At 42.2% G+C, this 23128-nt stretch overlaps 1 protein-coding gene across 5 annotated transcripts in view; it reads right to left on the reverse strand.

Moving 5' to 3' along the window:
* TMC5 (transmembrane channel like 5) overlaps positions 1–23128 on the reverse strand; it is a 103664-nt gene that overhangs the window by 41398 nt on the left and 39138 nt on the right. For 4 of the 5 annotated variants that reach the window (XM_083153270.1, XM_083153268.1, XM_083153269.1 and 1 more), the window contains 7 exons: positions 19485–19626; positions 15997–16193; positions 13322–13414; positions 7524–7640; positions 4858–4960; positions 4239–4326; positions 1788–2036 (listed from right to left, as the gene is read on the reverse strand). In XM_083153270.1, coding sequence (XP_083009396.1) covers positions 1788–2036; positions 4239–4326; positions 4858–4960; positions 7524–7640; positions 13322–13414; positions 15997–16193; positions 19485–19558 — 921 coding nt within the window. In that variant the 5' untranslated portion in view covers positions 19559–19626. The remainder of the gene's footprint in view (positions 1–1787; positions 2037–4238; positions 4327–4857; positions 4961–7523; positions 7641–13321; positions 13415–15996; positions 16194–19484; positions 19627–23128) is intronic. The other variant, XM_083153271.1, reaches the window with a different exon arrangement.

Below are 23128 nucleotides of genomic sequence, written 5' to 3' on the forward strand. Positions count from 1 at the left end.
CATCACCTGTGCCGAACAGGTAACTGATAAGAAAGGTGCTTCACCACAGGTGATGGCAGTTATTCATTCAGATGGAAGTCCAGAAACAGCATTGTGTCCCTCCAGGAGAGGGTCATGTTGGGAGGTATGTAGTATGGCTTCATGAGAGTCTTTTGAGACTTGCAGTACCTGGAAAAAAAAATATTGTGTTCCTGGTAATGCTTAGATGTGTGATGCCTTTGAGAGTTCTGCTGGTAGAACTGAGAATCTGTAGGTTATTAACATATTTTTATTTGTATTATTCTTATATTTTATTATAACCACCTTTATATACTCTAACTATCTTGCGCTAGTGTTCTCCCCATGGGCTTCGCAGCACCGAGTAAGGCTAGACGTACTCGGCGCTTGCGAGCAGGGGGGGAATCATTTGATGGTGAGTGATGTTCCCCCGTGTCCACACGTTCGCAGCCGTGCAGAGAAGCTGGGGTTGGGAACTCAGTGGGGCGGAGTTTACCTGCTCGCTGGGCTCCAAACGCTCGCAGCCCAGCAAGCAAGTCAAGTTGCTGTTGACACTGTATACTGCAAATAATATTTGTTGTTACTGAAATAGTAATGTAACATTTTTACTAAATAGAACATCCAACACCTATGAAACCTATTAAATCATAGATTAAGTTTAAATATATTAGTTTCTAAGTACAAAGGCCAAGCAGCGCTCATGGACGAGTCAATTCTCCATCATTTATTACTAGATTATCTCTTGACAATGTTTTTTTTCAGAGCAGCACCATTTATTAGGGTAGACATCGGAAAGGGAGGTTACACCAGAATACATACGGATGACCAGCGGTGGGAATGTCAGGGGTCAGAATACCAAAGCTGTCATCACGATAGAGGAAATCTCAATGGGTCAGGTAAGTACACTTCCACCTACTCCCCCTGCCCCCCCCCTCCCCAAACACTCAGTTCATTCTTAGATCCTAACCCCGACACTGTGTTCACTAACCCTAGAAATCTGGGTAGCACCCATTTTCTGGAATTGCAGGCAGTGCCACTCCCTGACATGCTGCACCGGAGATATACGTAAACCATCAGGTTATGTACATCTCTAAGTCTGGTTCCATGCCACATTGTAGTTCCTGCCATTCACATTATACCACATTGTAGTGCTCCAATTCACATTATGCCACATTGTAGTGCCACGTTCTAGACAGACTGACTGGCAGCTGAGGAAGCACTGCTAATTGGCTGGAGTGCATCCCGCAATTAATGGTGCCATAATTACTTTCCATCGATGGCAGAAAACTAACGATGAACATTCCAACAGGTGCATGCAGAAAGCAGTGTTTAGGGAGAGGAGAAAGGGGGTTATTTACTAATGTGGGAGTCCTATTAAAGATGGGATGTTCCCCATAGCAACCAATCGGAATCTACTTCTTATTTATTTATTTAGCACCTTCTAGAAAATAATTAATATTATCTGACTGGTTGCCCATAGCAACAACCTATCTTCAATAGAATTCCAAAGAATAGTGAAGAAGTAGATAGTGAGATAAGCATGCACCGTTCTGGTATTTTAATCTATGTCATTGCTTAGAATCAGCCACATTTATTCTAAAACAATGACATAAATTGAATATACAGGGTTTTCAAAAACTTTGGGATTACTGCCATCAACAGTTGCCATTAATTTGTCACTTATGTAATGTTGTGCAAATGTGTTGTTCAAAATATAAAATGTTTGTTAAAATATATCTGTACTTCGTAAATGATACTTACTAAAATTAACTGTTACGCTTCACACTTACCGCTCCTGTAAGTAGCTCTAGACCAGTAAATGACACATTGTTAGGACCCATGTCAAAAAACTGTGGGATGGTTATAAAACTGAAGTTCACCACAAAGGAAAAGATGTTGAACATCAGCAGCCACTTGAGGAAAATGAAGTAAGATAGAATGCTGGTTCCAAACTTCCCTCCTATGACTTTCATGGTGCCATGCCAAAGCTGCAATGCCTCAAAGACATCTGATGTCCCCTGCTTGAATCTCCGGAAAGGCTGTGGAGTAAAAATGTACCAGAGAGAAAGGGGTTAACATAATGTAGTGCTGCAGGATATACTCATACATTACTATTTATTAATTACAACCTGTTTTGGTTCTCATGTGTGGGCTTTCACGAAACGGTAATGTTTTTTTTTTCTTTCTAATAGAAAACTTAAAGGGGAGAGGAAGTCAAATTAATATTTCTCCATCCCACAATCCCTTTATGACCTGCTATACTGGTTGGTATTTTATGTTTACATGTAACTATCCAGAGATTCCACCGCTGACTGGTGTACAAAGACTGCTCAATCACATAAAGTTGTGGTTACAATGCCGAAGCAGCAGCCACTTTTCTTGTACAGAGACACCCACCTTAGCCATTGCAACATTCTCAGCAACTGCGTACTCCGCTGCAACAACAATGCAAATGCGAGGGTCAATAACTCCATAAGTGCCAACATGGCCACGCAGAATGGACAGGGGAGCTGCAACGCTGGCGCCATGTTTTATAGGGTTGGGATCATTTGGTCTATTGCATTATGGTCGAAAGTCATTAGGTCGAATCCATTAGGTCGACATGCTAAAAGGTCGACATGACTCTAGGTCGACATGGGAAAAGGTCGACATGATTCTAGGTCGAAAGGTCATTAGTTCGACAGGTCATTAGTTCGACAAGGTCATTAGTTCGACATTGTCTATGTCGACATTCACAAGGTCGACATGGGGTTTTTCACTGTTTTTTTACCTGAATGTCAACACAGTCGACATGGACACAGTTTAAAGTGCACTGCATCCCCTCGCATCGCTCGCTGCGCTCGCAATGCGTCGGGCACGGTGCCTCGCTACGCTCGGCACACTATTTTATTCTCCCACCACGCCCTAGTGGATGGTAGGGCATGAAATACCGCCTGTCGGCACATGTTGGCTCAAAAAACAGTGAAAAACTCCATGTCGACCTTGTGAATGTCGACATAGACAATGTCAAACTAATGACCTTGTCGAACTAATGACCTGTCGAACTAATGACCTTTCGAACTAGAATCATGTCGACCTTTTCCCATGTCGACCTAGAGTCATGTCGACCTTTTAGCATGTCGACCTAATGGATTCGACCTAATGACTGTCGACCATAATGCAGTAGACCAAATGACCGCATCCCACTTTATATGTATGTGCCAAGACTCTCCCCAAAAAATGGTTAGGAGATGCAACTGGCTTTGCGCAAAGGTACCTTAGCACATATACATTGCAGCCATTATGCATGTGCCTCTGTTGTTGGTACATGCAGTAGGATCCTGCCTACAGTATATCATCAGCGACAGCATACTCCTGGATGCGGCCACTGAACCATATCGTTTGTGTGCACTGTATTGTTTGCCAGGGAGTTCCAGCCAGTTCAAGGGAAATCATTGCGGACATCCCATTGTTTGCAGCTTAGTCTAATGTGTACTCACATAGCTTCATAGCCTATACTCAGCACGTTCTATGACATCACATAATCATTCAGCAGGAATATTTGTGGTCTATGGAAAAATGTGCCCTTACTGTGAATTATTACAATTTACTATTTTTAAATCTCTTTTTATTATAATTCAGGGAAAGACGTACATAAACAAAAACAAAAATACTGTATACAAAGTATTACACTTAACATTTGACATCAAAGATCTCTTTTTCATCTTTTATACTTCCCGCTTCAAACCTAGGCCTAGGTACTATATACATTTAGCTTGAGATACGAGGAATTTTGTAAAAAAATAGGTGTATTTGTATCCAGAAATACACTTATTTTTGACATTTACTATACCGAAAATACGGCTATTCATATTGATATCAATACGAATACGGATTGCCGTATTTTCGGGATTGTAAATGTCAAAAATAAGTGTATTTCTGGATACAAATACACCTATTTTTTACAAATTTCCTTTAGTAAATTTCCCCCCTTGTGTTTTATGCGATGTGTGAAATTTTTTTATATATGTGTTTTATTTAAATATTAGTGTAAGTCGTTCCTTTGTGGATAAGTGTTCATTTTCCCTTCTCAATTACCCCCACCCCCCTCCCCCCTAAGTGATTTGACATTAAGGGGTGCATGTACCCCACGTATGCTACAATCATTATACATCAGACCCTGTATCTTGTTCCCTGTGTATGATGTGATATCTTGTCCGCCTTCCCCTACATAGAAAAAAAACACAAAACATTCCACCTACTAAGTTAACACTACAAAGACATCCGGCGCAACAGTCCATACGGAAAACGTCTTTGGAAGATTTCTGTTTCTGTATCATGACAATGTTCCTGTGGAAAGTTATGTATCAATGTAATTAATTCCATCATTAAAAACAATGCCTAAAGGACAGAACAATACAATAAAAAAACTTAATAGGCATTGAAATTACTATTTTGTAACTAGAACATCTTGCCTATAATTCCACCTTACACATCCTGTCACCCTCTAATTTACCTGAATGACAGTTTATAAAGGGTAGACCTGTTTTTTGGCTTTTTTTTTTTTTTTCTGGTGGGTTGTACCTGGGCAATGAAACTCAAGGGCTAGCTGCCGCACTTACTGGTGACTATTCCGTGGGTTTAGATAAATTAATTAGTTTTCTTTAACTCAAAAAAAAAAAATTACACAGTGCATGTCAATCATTTTTTTAAGTTAATTACCAGACTAAGCACAGCAAAATATCTCCAAACCCATCTAGGGTACAACCATAAAAGGCAGAGTGCTGCACTAAAGAAAACAAATTAATACTGTATAAGAGAGCTTACTGTCGGAGGCAGACCATCCCAGATGTACTATTTGTTATAGTCTTTGGCCATTACCTCAGGTCACGTTTTTTATTCAGACACATCGGAAGCTTCTGGACTTCTTTAGCTATGTCAGCAGATGACATTTCCACCAGTTTTGTGATAAGCTTTTCCTGTTCTATTTAAATGGGGGGAAAAAAGGAATAAAAACAAATCTGATATTACAGACACTTGTAAACTATTAAAAATGTATATAACATAAAATTTTACTTAGGAGATGTAAAAATCTTGAAACAATTTTGCCGATTATACAACATACATTATGCACAGGGCATCTCATCGCACAGCTCAAAAAGTATGTGCTGCACATATGCATCTTTGTACTAGATCTGTCTCATGGCGTAATAATAGTAAATAATAATAATAATAATAATAAATGCAGCCATAATGAAGCTGATTACACTGGCAGGTGTTCTGTCTTCTGCACAAGTAATGGAACTAATAGTTGTGGTATGGCTGATAAATTATACTGCTTTCACATTGCAACCCTGCTTTCAACCCGTTTTTGTAAACGTTTCATAAAACGGGTCAAAAGCCAGTTAAACCCTTTCACATTGCATGTTGTAACCAGTATATTACTGTTTCAATACCATTTTTGTACCTTTCACATTCAACCCATTTCACCCATAAAAAATGGCTTCTTTGCAGTAAAACTACGTTGTGCACTTCCTGCTTGTGGGCGTTGACAACATGCAGGGAGACAACCAATGACCCTTGTGCAGATTATCATGTGTAGTTCAAACTGCAGGAGAAAAGGCTCAGAACCGTGTAGGATCCTGCTTTTTTTTTTTTTAATTGAGTAATTTTTTATTATTTTTTCACAAAGCAAACATAAACTACAACTTAAACTAGAAGAGAAACAAATAAATAAGTAAATAAATAAATAAATAAAATAAAAAATTATAAAACATTTTCAAATGCTGGTATTCTGTAACCGGTAAATTGACTGGGAACCTTTCACATTGCAGCTGGTACCATTTAAAAATGCTGAAAAAACGGCAATATAACGGCTTACAAGTGCAATGTGAAAGGGGTATTACATTAATTCATCTTCTCTTACTTTCTTATAAGGTCAGATAACACAAAGACAGAATCAGACTCAAATTGTATATTATTACGAAAGGTGGGACAGCTCAAAACTGGACAGCTCAAAAGACAAAACCGAGCTATTTTCAGCTCAAAATCTCCCAGTGTGTGTGGGCCTTAACCTCTTCACTGGCAATCCCGAGAATATTCTGGGCTATGCCTTAATGCCCAGGCTGGCTCGCCGCATTTAGGGACGGGGTGCAGGGCCGGGCAGCGGATGATTGACGATTCAGCGGCGCTGCCCAGACCCGGGGAGACAGCAGTTGTTTTTTTAAGGGAGCGCTCCCTTAAAAAAAACACCACTGAAGGGGTTAACCTTTGTGCATACACAGAGGTAAATGTTGCTAGTATGTATTATATAGATATTTTACAGGGAAGGAGGGGTGAAATTGAAATCAAAGACAATATTCAGCCTTGGACAGGAAAGAAAACAAGGATACTTAGAGACCTTTCTTTCCTCTTTACAACCTGAATATAAAAAAGCAGGAAGAATCCAAGTGGGCTGAATTGTACCAGGCCATTGTCTACAATAGGATGCTAGCTCCATATGTCCTGTGAATATAACACATTGATATGCCGATAGGATCAGAATTTAATTGTAACATTTATACTGAGCTTCTATTTCCTGTTGTTTTAATTACTGATATATGCTATATATATATGATATATGCTGTTTTAATGGCACAATAAATCAGCTTTTTAATGGCTTCTCATATGATTGAATTAGTAATTGTAAAGAAATATAGTTACATTATAAGGTTTCTGTACATTCTGTAACAGTGCCTACAAAGCACAGTTACACAATCTATAGGACCACCATTGTCCTCGTATATGGGTGTACACTTCCCCCTCCCAGCACTTTCTCCGTGTGCACCACTCCCTTTACTCTCTGATCTATATATAGAAATGCATTACTTTCTTATCAGACCTTTCTATAAGAGAGGATGTATGGAAGAATGGAAGATAGTGAGAGCAAGAAAAGAGCCATCAAAAAACCAATGAAGCTAGCTGTATACTTTCATACATTAGAAATCTAAAGTTTGAAGGTACACAGCTAGCTTCAGTGGTTCATACATCTACCCCTCGGACACATGGTGTGGCCCAGCATGTTTGGATTGTGATCTGCCTCAGTGCTAGACAGCCACCCTGTATATAAAACCACCTTTATTCCACTTCACTGTACACAGCAAGGGTTTACCTTTCAACCCCATGCAAATTTAGGCAATGTCCCAATAATGGGACAGTCCCCTAAACTTGGGACTGTCCCATCAAAATGGGAAAGTTTGGAAGAATGTAGTTGTGGGCATAGATACTGACAGTCACCTAGAGAAAGGTATTTACTTAAAGACAGAAGATAAAATCAGAGAATATTGTCACATTTACTTTAATGCACACACAAAGGAACTTTTTGAGGTCAATATCCTAAACCGGTTGACATCTTGCCTACCACAGGTTTAGGTGGTACTGTACTTGAACTTGAGTACCTCCAGCCCTCCAACTGTATCACCTGAGCTTCCCCTATCAATAGCATGCAGCTCTTTTATTTAGCATATTTTGTTTACTGGGGTATCTTTGTTATTGATCATAGAAGTTACCTTGTCTTTTACTGTAATCAAACTCTTTATCCAGGGAGGGGTCAAGATTGGAGATGGGTGAGGGGATCAGCAGCTGTGTTGGAAGTGTAGCCTGCCGTTTCGACCGTCTATGTATCCCTTTACAGAACAGAAGAACAGTTTTAACAGTAACCAATGTTTGGCTTAACAAATCTTAATATCTAAAGAAAAAGAACAACTATTTTAGAAACATTACTGTGTATCTAGACACTGTAGTACATATACTACACAGAGGGGAAGGCTTAGCTCTTTCATCATGCTGCTATGGAACTTTCATGATACTGATTATACTGATGCCTTACTATTTCTTATTGGGATCTGCAGGTGGTATGTCAATAATCAGAAGATAATGGTGATCTAATTCTGGGGAAAGTCCGTGGCTAATGACATTATATACTCAGTATTTGGAGTGAGCTGTCCTGCAGCTGTGGGGACCATGCAGTGATCTACTGGAATGGGAATCTTATTGTGAACTTCAGGACAGTTGCAGTTGGAGCCTGTTTTGACCACATTGCTTTAAAGTTGAGACAATTCTTCTGAACATCTGTTGATTTATTATTTATTTATGAACAGTTTCTTATATAGCGCACACAGATTCCGCAGCGCTTTACAGAGAATATTTGAACATTCACATCAGTTCCTGCCCCAGTGGAGCTTACAATCTATATTCCCTACCACATGTACACGCACACACAGACATTCTAGGTTAATTTTGTTGGGAGCCAATTAACCTACCAGTATATTTTTGGATTGTGGGAGGAAACCGGAGTACCCGGAGGAAACCCACGCAAAAACGGGGAGAATATACAAATTCTGCACAGTTGGGGCCATGGTGGGTACTGAACCGATGACCTCAGCACTGTGAGGCAGTAATGCTAACCATTACACCGTCCCGGATGCTGTAATGTCATAGGGAGGATCTGAGTGTGTTTTGTAGTTGTGGTGATACAGTATGATGCGTCAGATCTACTGCCTGGAACAATGATTGATTGTTTGTTTCTTCCTTCCAGACATCTTTCTATGATGTTTTACATTTATTACCAGGTCAGCAGCTATACCCTATTATTAAGTTCAGTGGAGGTACATGGTAAAATTGATAGCATGTAAAAGGATATATTCATGATATCCTGCTCTAGAATACAGTATGTGTCTAATTAACCTGTAACTAGGTAACAGAGACACAAGAATTTGACTAGTTTATTACTTCCATGGAAAATAAATCTCCTAGGCAACCTTTATGGACATTTAAATGCTACAGTGAATGTAATCGCAATGTTGTCACTGTCCACTGGATGAAACTGAGTTATTCAAATGTAGCTCCATTTGGGAGCCTTTGGCTACCTGACGCTGTCATTTCAGCTTGCAGCCCCCAGGGGTGGAGAGCTAAAATACACGAAAAGTCACCTGTTTGGCAAACAGCACAATTCACGTCACACCCATTAGTTTGGTCAGGGTTTGCCTCTGGGTATGGGTTATTGGGTCGACCAAATTAAGGTCGACATACATTGGGTCGACCACTGAAGGTCTACACAGACAAAAGGTCTACATGTCTAAGGTCCACAAGGTGAAAAGGTGGACACAAGCATTAGGTCAACATTGTCAGATCGACAGTCAAAAGGTTGACATGGAGTTTTTACGTTTATTTGTCCCAGTTGTTGACTTAGTCGACATGTCTAAGTCTAAGTGTACCGCGTACCCTTCGTACAAACTATTTTATTCTCCCACCACAATGTAGTGGATGGTAGGGCATGAAACGCCGCATGTCAACAGATGTTGGTGAAAAAAACACGCAAACTCATGTCGATCTTTTGCCTGTCAACTTTCCATGCCATAGTCGGCATGGACACTGTATCAGTGTACCAGGGTCCCCTCACATGGCTCTCTGCGGTTGCCATACTTCAGGCAGGTAATACCGCCAGTTGGCACATGTCGGCTAAAAAAAAATACATGTGAAAAACCCATGTGGACCTTTTGATTGTCAACCTGCCCAATGTCGACCTAATGTGTGCGTCGACCAGTTGACCATGTCGACCTTTTATCTGTGACGATGTAAGGCCAGTCAACCAATGTATGTCGACATAACGACTGTATACCTTTCCTCTATGCTTAACCCCGACTTTAATGGCCGCATACAGCTTGATAGAAGCAGGAAATTGAATACGATCTCCCGTCACGTTAGATGGGAGATCGGGTGTGATAAAACATATGAACCGGCCATATATGTACATGCTCTATTCCTTATACCAGTGGTCCGAGAATTTGGTCCTCATTACACCACGCAGTGCATGTTTTGCTGGTAACCCAGCAGGTGCACAGGTGTACTAATTACTCACAGACACATTTTATAAGGTCCGCAGGTGGAGTTATTATTATTTCACTTGCGATTCTGTGAGGAGACCTGCAAAACATGCACTGCGTGGGGTAATGAGGACCGAGTTCCCTGACCACTGCCTTATACAATGATCCGGGGAAATTAAGCCACGTACAAAACACATCTATATCTAAGGTTGCAAAAATATTCTGAATATTGTCATATCCTTTAAAAAATCAGGTGATGAACCATAAAAGGAATTATATAACAAACATGTGTACACGGTTATTGAAATACAACAACTGGCTTTTAACGTTGAATCCAATAAAGTAGCTTATATTACAAGCGGTGTCGTCTCACCTAATCTATGTATTATTATAGTGATTGCTGCTAGTTGGGTATCAACCATTATCTTTGAGTATACCGCATTGGGAACTGACAGTTCTACCATTCACAGTAAATCTGATTTACTGATTGTTGCATCAACAAGAGTTAATGTCTATGAATTCTCTTTTATCTAATAGAGCAATCATACTGTGCTGCTCCCAGCAACATATTCCTATATACAGATGTAGCCATGCTATTTGTTACCATGACAATTGCCGCGTCCGACTGGCGCTATCCTGCATACTGTACATCTCATTCGCTCCAGTGGCTCATAGAAATTGATTTACTGTAGTGTCAAATATTGCAGCATGACGATTTCTTGCCATGGGTTTGAATTTGGCAAAACAAACGGGAGCGTTGGCGATCAGGCAATAATGAGCACAGCTACATCTGTATGTATTTATTTTTCTCATTATGGTTATTTGGTTTTTAAGTTATGTTATTTTAACAAAATGATTTTGTGTATTCCATCTAGGCTTGGCTAACGTGTACCCATACCCAGGGCTATTTTTCGGCCGGAACGGACCGGAACGCCGTTCCTGAAGTTCAAATAAAAAATGACGTCATCAGGAACGGCGTTCCGGAACCTGCTCCAGGCCGCCCGTCACCAGCATTGCCTTCCCGCTCCCTGCTCCCCGCTACCCTGCCCACTGTTTTACGGACTCCAGGTCCAGGAGAGACGTGCTGATATGTAACATTCACGTCTCACCCTGGACCGCTAGCCAATGGGCGCTTGCGATCCAGCAGCCAATCAACTGGTGGCTGCTGGACCGCGAGCGCCTATTGGCTGGCGGTCCAGCGGGAGATATGAATTTTACATCACCTTGCATGGCGCCATGAAAGGTCTCACTCCCCACCACAGTCACCGTGTTACTGTGAAACTGACTGCCGCGGTGCCAGCAGCGCCTAGCGCTGACACAGGCTGTTGCCGGGCAGCAGCACATTATTACGTGTGTGCCTGCGTACAGCAGCACCTGCCTCCTCCCTCTCTTTACGCCGCTTCCGCCGAGTCGGATAGCGGTGTGAGTGGAGGAGGGGACGCTGCCACTGTCGGATTTGGGGGGGGGGAGGGGAGGGGGGCACCTGTAAACCTGCAGCAGTGGCTGCAGCGGTCCCAAGTATGAATTGCGGCTAGTGCGCGGGTGACGTCACCGTGCACCCACGCACCACTTGTGAGTTATGGACGGCCAGTGGTTAGTCTCACAGGGAGCACTGGCAGCAGCTGTCGGAAGGCGCAGAGAAGCCCGTCTCCTCACCTCTCAGACTGACGGAGAGTGCCTGCAAGACTACCTGCAAGGGGCTGCTCAAACACAGCTACTGACCAGGTATGCCAGGAATGGAAGACCAGCACCATCCCCAGGTCATTACTTCTATCCCACTGCCTGCCTTTTCTCCAGCCCACTGTCCCCTCCATCTAGTTTCTCCCATCCAACCAGCAACTCACCCATCTTTCAGCCCCACACTTCGAACCCCCCAGTCAGTGCCACCCCTCTTTCAAATCAGCCCTTCTCCACCTTAGTGTTCAACCTACCCGCCCCTATATTACTGCCCCATTTTCCCATCCACCCCAGTGTCCCCCAATATTTAATTGACCACCTATCAATGTGTCTCCCACCCAGCCAGCTTAGCCCCCCCCCCTTCCCTCCTTAACTGGTCCACTGCCCCATCTAATGGTTTCCCTGCTAGAACCCCCCAGCCAGTCCAATCACAGTGTACCCTCATGCTGTATTTGTAGTCTCCCACCTCCATTTGCCATATTTACTGCCTCCCTTTCTATTCAGTTTAATTGCCCCCTCCTTCATCCAGTTAAATGTCACTCTGTATGTAAACCTGTCTAAAGTCCTGGTTAGGACAAATTTCCTCTCCCTGTCACCTTCTGCCTGATATCACTCACTGCCTCTCCATGTCCCCCTTTCTCATGTCACCCACTGCCACTCCCTGCTATCATACACTGCCTCATTCTCTTTATGTCAGTTTTTTTTTTCGTTTTTAAAGGGGGACACAAATCTCCATTACAGGCTGCTGTGGAAGGCCTCCTCCAGCTTACCGCAGCAGCACCAGCTCATGTCAGTGTGTGTACACAGCGGGCAGGAGCCTTCTGCAGCAGACTCATGTCAGTGTGTGTGTAAGTGACGGCCGGGAGCTGAGTGTCCCTACCGGTCATCCTCAGGCAGCTCCCACCACCGCAGTCGGAGGCCTCCATTCCTCTCCCAAGTACTGTCTGCAGTGGTACTCTCTGCTGGCGAATTTCTGTCCCAGCGGCTCCGTGGCTGTCAAAATTCTTGTTAGGCGGGGGGAGACTGTGAGGTGAAGGACTGGGGAAGCTGGACAGCTTGGTATGTTATGGCAGGCTGTCCCCAGTCAGCTCCCGCTACTGTAGTTGGGAGATGCCCAGGCTACCCCTTTGCAACAAGCATACAAATTTCCCCTGGCAAACAGCATTTATCCCCAAGGCAATGAATGTTTAATATTCCATGGCATCTAGCATGTTATCCCCTGGAAACAAGGCTTTAAACCCCCTGGCAACAAGCATGTTCTCCCCCTGGGCAATGAGCATTTAACTTCCCTGGCAATGAGCATGTAATCCCACATGACAACGAGCATGTAATCCCACATGGCAACGAGCAAGTAAACCCACATGGCAATGAGCATGGAACCCCTGGCAACAGCATGTAGGTAAGCAGCACTTATGTCGCATAATTTGTCATATGTATTACGTTGTTTGGCATAATACGTAATGGACATTATGGTGTGTGGCTTAATGTGTAATAAGCATTATGGTGTAAATTTTTGGCACGGCTTCGGCGCGCAATTACGCATTCCTGGTGTTTATTGTGAATTTTTCCTTAATCCGTGTGGCATTACGGGAGTTGTGGCTCAATCCGTGTGGCATTATGAGAATTTTGACTCAATCTGTGTGGCATTATGTGAATTTTAGCTCTATCTGTGTGACATTATGTGAATTTTCTTTTTTAAATGCAAGGCCCCGCCCCTTTTGTAGCTCCTCCCATATTACCGCCCACTTTCTGCCCCGCCCACAGTTCCTGAACCTATTTTCCTACAAAAATAGCACTGCCCATACCTTCCTGTGATACATCAGTGGCATTGTCAGGAGCCTGTCTGAAATCAATATAGGAAGGCCCTTGATTTAGGTCCTGTTCAAATCCAGGATTATCTAGGAAAGAAAACAAGTGACACTTTGTAGTAGTAAAGCAAGTACCGTATATACTTGAGTATAAGTCGACCCAGATATAAGCCGAGGCACCTAATTTTACAACAAAAAACTGTGAAAACGTAATGTGCTGTATTCAATGCCGCAGCGAGCAGCCGGCGAGGGGGTTAAACAGCGCCGTTTAACCCCTGCGCCGGCCGCTCGCTCTATTCAACCTTCTGGGGAAATCCTCGCCGTCACAGGACGGCGAGAATTCCCCAAAACAGCAAGACCCACGGCTACTGCAGAAGGATTCAGTATTGAATCCCGGCGGTCGGGATCCCGGCGTTCAGAATCCCGACGCCGGAATCCCGACAGCCGAAATGCTGACAAGGGGGGGACGTGGATCGCCACCCCTTGTGGGCTCGCTGCGCTCGCCACGCAGCGGGCCCGGTGCCTCGCTACGCTCGGCACACTAATTTATTCTCCCTCCTGGGGTGTCGTGGACACCCCAGGAGGGAGAATGTGTCGGCATTTCGGCGGTCGGGATTCCGGCGTCGGGATTCTGAGCGCCGGGATCCCGACCGCCGGCATATTAACTGCATCCCCTGCAGAAAACTCACAGTTTTTAGCCGGGGGTCTCGCTGCTTCTGGAGCCGCATCCGCCAATTCCCCCTCGCTCAAAAAATGGAGTGAGGGGGAATTGGCGGATGCAGAGGCAGTGTTGAATGCTGTCAGGCTGAGTGGTGACAGCGAGCAGGAAGCCCTGCTCGCTGTCACCACTCGCAAACAGCATTGAATATCTGCCATTGACTCAAGTGGGACCCTCACTCGAGTATAAGCCGAGGGGGACTTTTGCAGCATAAAAAAATGTTCTGAAAAAGTAGGCTTATACTTGAGTATATATGGTAATTATTAAGGACATTTTACCTATTGCAGTTATATTTTGTAAGAATGTACAGTATGCTATAAACTAGATGGAAAGAATAATTTAATACAAATACAAAAACTGTGGTCACAGTGGCCATTTCTTATGGGATGTTTTGAATTAAGCTTCCCAGACTCCTGAGAAAATGTTAAAACAACAGCGTTTGGCTGCTTTCATCATCGTGAACAGGAACAAGCTTTGATAACAGAATTGGTTCCTTATCTATACTTCAGTGAGAATATCTTCATTCCTTTAACTTATCTCCTCCCTTTGATCATGCAAACTGCTGTACATATGCAGGCTACTTTGCTCTGAAACCCTAGTGTCTTGGGCCTTTTAGTAAGAATTATAAAGAAAAATATATGGCCATGCGGCTCATTTGATGTTTTCAGATGCCATATACCTATTTTGGTTATAAATTCCCTTTTTATGGAAAGTGTAAGTATCTTGCAGCTGACAGCAGACCCCGAAAATTATCTTGACACATCTGTTTCTCCAACCAGTGGTGGAATCATGGGGGGAACCAAGGCACATAGACCCCGCCCCTGTCGTTTAGGTGGTTTTAAAATTAATAATTAGACAGCTAACCCGCGGTATGCCTCTCGCATAGGGGGCTGCTCTTTCTCATGAGGTCCTGGAGCAAAGGTCTGACCCTCATGGCAGCCGACACCTGACAGCCTAAAGCGGAAGCCTAGGGCCGAGGTCTGATCTTCCTGACGACCAAATGTGGGAGCCCGGAGCCACGGTCTGACCCTTGTGGCAGCCGGGAGTTGAAAGCCTAAGGTGAGCCCTTCCACAGCATAGGGCTCCATGGGACATTGGGTAATCTGGCCCTTAACAATACCTAACCCGCTCTCCCTCAGGAGCTGCTCCACACACATTTGCACCAACGTTACCTCTCTACCTCACTCCATCTCTCTGTTTGTCTTCCTCTCTCTACCCCTTTCTCTCCCCCTCTTTCCCTTCATCTCTCTTCCTACTCATCATATCTCTCTTCGCCTCTATCCCCCCCCCCCACTCTCTTCTCTCCCCATATCTCCCCCTCCTTCTACACCTCTCTCTCTCTTTGTTGTGTATCTCTTTCTCCCTCTCTCCCTCCCCCTCTGTCTTCTCCTCTCTCTTCCCATCTCCCCCTATCTCCCTCCTATCCATCTCTCTCTATTTTTCTCTTCCACCTCTCTTTCTCTCTCCCCTCTCTACCTCCTCTCTGTGTCTCTCTCTTCCTCCTTATCTCTCTCCCTCCTCTTTATCTTTCTCCCCCCTCCTTTCTCGCCCTCTCTCTCCTTCCCTCTCCTTCTGCCCCTCTCCCCATCTCTCCATCTCTGTCTCCCTCTTTCCCTCCCCCTGTCTCTGTCACCCCCACTCTTCTTCTCCCCCTCATTGCATGCACAAATAACCCCTCCTTTTTCTCTGTCATTGTGCCCCCCACCTTTGTCATTTTGTTCTGGATCCGCCCTGTCTCCAGTCACTCTCTGTAAACTCCCTGTTAACACCTCCAAACCATCACTACCTGTCAATCACTTACACACATTAATTAAGCCCTGTGTGTCGTTTTCTTAAGTCCAGTTGTATGAATAAATTAAGAAATTAATTACAGTGATTACAAGCTGCTCTTGTAGAAATAAAGTGGATGTGCACATACACTGAAGATATCACATAAAATGTTGTTTTAACTTACAGCGTCCTATGCTATATGGTTCATCCCTTGAAGTTGTATATCTGGGTATCTTCAAATCATAATCTGTCTCCAGTTGTGGTCCCTGGCCTCCCCTCCAGTCTCTCTCCTCCCCGGTATAACTACCATCACCATCATCCTCCACATATGGGTTATGTTGGAATGAAGAGTTCTGTCTAGAGGAGGGTCTGCTCTGCAGCCTATAAAAGAAAGGGTGTGTATTACATTTTCATAAAGGATTAAGGATTTAAAAAAGGATAAACATACAATCAGACTGAGGGGGGGTATTCAGTTAGTCCTGTTTTTTTCACCTAGACAAAACAGAACTATTTTGCCACTATTGTGTTCAATTGCGGTAGTTTTTGCCCATTTTTTAATATTTTTTCACCAATGACTTCTCACCTTTTTTTGGGGTGAAAAGGCATGAGCGAAAAGTGTCTAAAATGGTGAATACACGTGGATTCGCTGATCCACGTGTTTTTTGCCCGTGACAATTTTTTTGCCTAGGCAGAAAATTGCCACTTTATTTGAACAGGGCGAATCAAAATATGCCCTAAAAACTAGAAAAAGGTGCAGATTTTTCACCTAGGTTAAAAATATGCACCAACTAAATACCCTCCTAAATGGAAAATGTAATAGCCTGTGAACTGCGGGCATCATTGGTTTCCAAGCGAGTCTGTCCGTTGTTTTAAAGTAGCATTCATTTAAAAGGCAAAACTACAGTAGGTTTATTTTGCCCTTTAAAATATTGCTACAGTATCTGAAAGAATTTGGGCAGGCTTACCAGTAATAGCAGTTACCAGGGGCAGATGAGGGATATTCTATTTATTAATCATTATGAATGTTAAACAGGGCTCCAGCCAATCAGCTGGAAGAAATTCCGGACTGAATTAAGAAGAGGATTCTTCACCATAAGAGCAGTAAAATTCTGGAACTCATTGCCGGTGGGGGTGATTACTGTTAATGAATTTAAATCAAAACTGGATGCATTTTTGGCCACTAGGGGAATCCTGTAGATATGACTTACTCAAGTCAGTAGCTACAAGTCAGATAGGTTGAACTCGATGTACTTATGTCTACATACCTCCCAGCTTTGCCAGCTCAGCAGGTGGGATGCTGATGCGCGCCAAAATTTTTGGGGGGCGTGGCCTATACTCATGGCTCTCCCGCGAGGCCACGCCCCCATTTTGCCGCTATGGGGGCATGACCCAGAGGCTCTGTGAGCCTCTAGCCATGCCCCCAGCCCCCTGGCTGCGGGAATAGACGCTGTGCGCATGCGCACAGCGTTTATTCCCCGCTGCTTAGCAGCTGACAGGGGGGACTCCCAACAGCCCCCCCACACCGCGGGACACTGCCGCCCGCGGGTGGGACAGCGGGACAGGCCCTGATAATCGGGACTGTCCCACTAAAATCGGGACTGTTGGGAGGTATGTGTCTATTTTCAGCCGTTAATTACTATGTTACTATGTTACATGGTGCTTTTTTTTTTTTACTAACATTCACAGCAAATGAAAACAAGAATATCAGCCATTGTTAGATCTGCCTCATAGATTCATCGCCAGATGACTCATCAGTTAGCGAATACATCTATGAGCCGTAATTGTAAATCAATATACTGTATATTTAGTTTAGCATAGGACCATAGTGATAAAATTGCTATCTTTGTACCAGATTTAGAGCTGGATGTAAAACTGTGATTGCTATATTCATGCAAAAATGTGTCTGTACACTTATGATTCTGCTGCTGTGTTTTGAGTGGATCATACCTTAAGAGAACTGAAACTTTAAATCCAGAGTATATATACCAGAGTATATATAGCTCCTTTTCAAGTATGAATCTACCATCATCATCATCATCATCAACAACAACAACAGCACAAAACATACACCAAACTTGTGTGATATTTAATGTATGGAGGCCATAGTAAGAAAATGATGAGTCAAAATGCTGCTTAAAAATCACATTTTATGTGCCGCAAACTAATTTATGTTCAACTCTCAACCAGGCCCTTTATGTATAAATGACTGGACATGCGCATATCTCTAAACTATTTTAGCCTTAATGTATGCTGAAATGTATTTACGTGTAAGTACCAGTTACAAGCCAATCTGCCTACTGTATGCTGTACTTAATAAACTAACCTAAACAAGTTGAATACATAAATTACATATTTGGGATAACTATATCAAATTATCCCAAGTTATACATTAATAGTGTAATAAATAATAGCTTCCGCCTTTAGTATACTAAAAGGGATGTAGTTGTTAAAACCCATATTTCCAGTCTGATTTTATCCTGTAGGGTTGAGTGTGTGCCAACTACATTACTTTTATTAAACTAAAAACAGCAAATATTATTTATTACACTAGTCATATTTGATTAGACTAAAGGTGTCAATTTTAATTACAAATACATAGTGAGCAATATATATTACTTTGCTATATATGGGAAATGCAAACTTAGTTTTATCTGTATGGTTACTACTACAGACAAATTTTGATTAATAGGGAGCACTATCTTTTTTAGGGGGAGGGCAAAAATTGTGGTGCAACCATTTGTGGTAGTACTAGTATGCGCTTGAGAGTACAGTGGAGCATATGGGAATACGGTGTGCTATGGTGTAACACATATGGTATATGGAACTATGGAGTGCTGTGTGGGAATACAAGGTGCTATATGGAAATATATTGTGGTTTGTGGGCTTACAGTGTGCTATGCCGCGGAAACACATTGTGATGTGCGGTTATACAGTGTACTACAGATGTTGCCGGATTGCCACCGCTCTTCTCGTTTGTAGAGCGAAAATGGCACCCGGATTAGATGCACGCTCACTACAACAGGATTGTGCCAATTGCCATGGGAGTTACACATTGCAAGTGGTGCATCAACAATGAGCGTGGCTACATCTGTGTGTGGAAATACATTTTAGGGTACTTATGTATTATCTGGACTCCCATGTTAAATGCACCCCATTTTTTCATACCCCTACTATCCAACTACGCTTGGAGTTGATTTTATATAGTGTGGCGAGCGCAGCGAGCCACCGTGCCCGAAGCGTGGTGAGCGCAGCGAGCCCCGCGAGGGGACGCGGTCTCATAAGACAAACGGGAGTCCAGATATTACATAAGTACCCATATTAGTAATTGGGAATACAAGCAAGTTGTATTGTGTGAAGTAAAGATGCACTCAGTGAAGATGTACTGTGCACAATGAAGGTGTAGTGGTAAATTAACTAAATCTAATCATTTAAAAAGGTGATGTCGCTAATAGCAACCAATCCTATAAAATAAAATACATAATCTGACGCTTTACTAAATTTACTCAGTAGAATGAAAGAATGAAAGAAACAGCATACAGAGATAGCATGTGTGTGATTACGTTCTTATGTCACCATTATCTTTTTTATTAAGTCTTTATATATAAATATATTATATAAAATCCACATATAGCACATAAAAGCATGTACATTTCCCCATTGGTGTGGACATACCCTCTGTCAATCTCCAGGGTCTCTGAGTCATGGTACGCAGCATTATATAAGCCATCTCTGTAATTTAATGCCATGTTGATGTCACTTCCTCTGCTCTGTCCGCAGCACTGTACTTTCTCAGAATCTTGTCCTCCGCGCTATTCTGGGGAATAAGGAGATATTATACCATAGCTTATTGGTCATATACTTCTCACCCAGCAGTTTTAGTGTAGTTAGGCAGCCTGTTTTGTGTGCGCTGGGGCTTGTCGTTCATTTTTCAGCTAACCAAGAACCGGTTGTTTACCTATATAAACATATACAGCATAATCTACTGTTCAAGTTAATAATTATTTACAACTCTGTGGTCGATCCTATTAGCTGAAATTAATTTGCCAATGTGAATCATCACAGCAGCGACCGCACCCCGGGAAGGTGATGTCACTGGAATCAAGTCCCAGGCCAGTGCTTAGAGATAAGATTATGTCCAAGCACCAGCTATTAAACTGCTTCAAATGGGTCCCAGGGCACATCAACCCATGTTACCTGTTTACACTGCCCCCGATGCAGAGTTGAATCCGTGCTTCTACACGACACAATATCTCGGGTTGCTGCACATTTTTAATTTTATTTCCATAACCCGGAATAATTAAGGCATTGTGAATAGGGAAGGTGCGTGGGCTCGCACCTACCAACATGTGTGTATGGCAGGTATGAGCCCACGAGTCCTATGGGACAAGTGGAGAAGTTGTCCAGGGCAACCAATCAGCTGCTACCTATTATTTTATAGAATTAACTTGTTAAATACTAGTTAAAAATCTGACAAGTTTCTATGAGCAAATTCTTTACTTGTCCGCTTCTCCACTATTTAGAAGATTAGATACATTTTCCCCATGGTTTTTCCCATGGAAGAGTACTGTACCGTATTTGTATGATCACCTTGCAATAACGTCTGCCAAGTTCTGTTGTCTCAGCTCAGTAGTGGTTCCATATCTCAGTATTGAAGTCATGCCAACAAACACCAGCCAGACCTTTAGTCTTTGCAGAAAATGTGTGTTGGCAGTAGCCTAGATCTAATTGCTGGAAGGCTGTTTTAACCCTTGGAGTCCCAAGTGAATTTGTCCAAATAGGTCTGAAAGCTGCCAAGCAAACATTTGTATTCATCCTAATGACCTGTAATGTTTTTTATTTGAATTTGTATAACAAATGTGAGCAACGCTGGCATTTTTAGAGGATATTTTGCACATCTCTAACCGAGACGTTGTCACTCAAAGTGTTAAGTTGGGAAGACTGAACTGCAACAACAAAACCCAATGTTGTTAGATATATAATATATTCTTAATATAAAAAATTGTTTTACAGATATTTAAAGATTTCTAAATATATGATCAAATCAAAATGATGACAATGTCACTTTTTTTTTTATTGTAAGAATTGAACAAAATAAAATAGTGTTTAAACTTTTATATTGGTTAGGAAAAGCTACATTCACAAAATTCTATGAACCCAAAACTTTTTTTCCAAAATATCCAGTATGTACCACTTTATATAATGTAACCCTGATGTGCCGTCACTGATTTAAGGTTTATATGACATTAATTACCAAATGAGACTTATAGAAAAAGGTTACAATGTAAATAATGTTCTACTCATTTAAGAATTATTATTTCTTATTTATAATGTACCACAAGCTCTGTAGCACTGTACAAGGATTCAACTGACAACAAGAAATATAAGAATAGACTTAAGGCCCCACACACATAGCTGAGGTATCTCATGCAGTCTCATATGCGATACCTGGGCAACGGACTCTTTGCATATAACGTATCGCATGCAAACCCATTCACCTCTACGGAATACAATGTATCCTTATATGCGCACGGGACCGTGTCTCCGCTGAAAATCGGAAGTAAAAGACACAAACGATTTGACACTTTCACATGATTTATCATCCTGATGCATGAAAATTGTGTTCAGAGGCCCCAACTCACACTATTGGTTGGGGGCATGAATAACACAGACAAAGTTAAAGCCGCCGACAGACGAAGGCGGGGAAACGCGTCAGCTCTGCAAATCCCTTCATCCATCTAACGCCGGCCAGCACGCGGGAGCCTACTTGAGAACCTGGGCAGGAGTTACATAATAACAAGGTACTCTGGCATTTAGCAACAGTTACCATTGCAGCAATCTCCCCAGCTAAAGGACACATTGTCTCAAGACGCTCTGAATGACTGAAATTCAGTGGATCACCAATTGGTATTTATCCAGGAAACAAACCCCTGTGATTACTACACACTTTTAACCTTTTTACAAAGATATTCAGTCAAGTCTTTTTTCATTTTTAATCATCATTTTTATCATTTTTTCTTTTCATTTTGTATCGCCCGGTACCTATATGTACATTTATTAAATGTTATGTTATAATTTTTTATGCCTTTATCTTATCATTGAACAACATAAAATGCTTTATTAATTAATTATTATCCATTCGACTGTCTTTTAATTTTAATATTATTATTATTATTAATATTGATATTATTCATATTGAGATTTATCTTGGTTAAATTACATTGAGTGGCTCCCAGAGCAACTTCTTTTTGTATTTTTTTGTCTTGCTTTTAGGGATTGGTAATCCTGTTGAGTTAGCAGCTGGAACCCCGCTAATCTAGGGTTACGTTAGCGCTCATTTTTTCTTGTTGTTTGTCTAAAGTTAAAGTGAGCATTTAGCATAATTACGTAGAGAATATTAAGAATCAAGTTGTGAAGGACCTGCTTGTATGGATGGCAAGTGAGAATAAAGATGAGTTTTAAGGTCACCCTTAAAGGCTAAGAGGCTGAATGAGAGTCAAATAGAATGAGGGAGGGCATTCTAAAGGTTAGGAACAGACTGGGAGAAACATTTGAAGTGATTAAGGAGGAAAAGAGGCAGCAAACGATAGTAGAGCCAAAAGGGCGAAAGGGAGTATGTGAGGGAATGATGTTGGAGAAGCCGGGAAGGACGATGAGGTTGAAAGCTTAATATGTCAAGAAATTGGATTTACATCTGCATGTTATAGGAAGCCAGTTAATGAGAAGGACAGGAGAGGTATTCACTATTACGTGAAACAAGTAGCAAAGTTGAAGATGGATTGGAGAGGGGCAACATGGGAGTTAGGGGAAATTCAAAGAGGAGCGGATTACAGCAGTCAGGGCAGGAAATGATAAGGGCATGGATGAGCGATTTAGAAAAAGTCAACGTGAGGAAGGGTCTGATTCTAGTAATATTGTGAAGGTGGAAACAGCAGGACTAGGGTTATAAGGAAGGGTGTGGTTAACAGTATTCAATGTCATTGTGAGGCTGAGGACTATAACTTTCATCTAACCATCCAACTAGTTGGAGTGAAAATCTAAGAATGGATGGGTGCAAATGGCAATCAGCAATTTGCTCCAAAACCCACAAAAACATTTTTTCATTTTTTTTTTTAGATAAGTTGGTTAAATTGGTTTGATTTCAAAAACTTGTCTGAAAGATATGTCTGATGCAGAATCAGGCCCTTGTGTCTCAGCAATCATTCCCATGCTATGTACTGTAAAAACAGTCAAGATATTTGCATGTGAAGATTTGCTAGTGATGGTAGCAGCCCTTATGATTGCAGAGATAACTACACAGTACACACACCCCGCACACT

Source organism: Crinia signifera, chromosome 7, assembly GCF_055691185.1.
Source record: "Crinia signifera chromosome 7, ASM5569118v1, whole genome shotgun sequence".
NCBI classification, from domain to species: domain Eukaryota; kingdom Metazoa; phylum Chordata; class Amphibia; order Anura; family Myobatrachidae; genus Crinia; species Crinia signifera.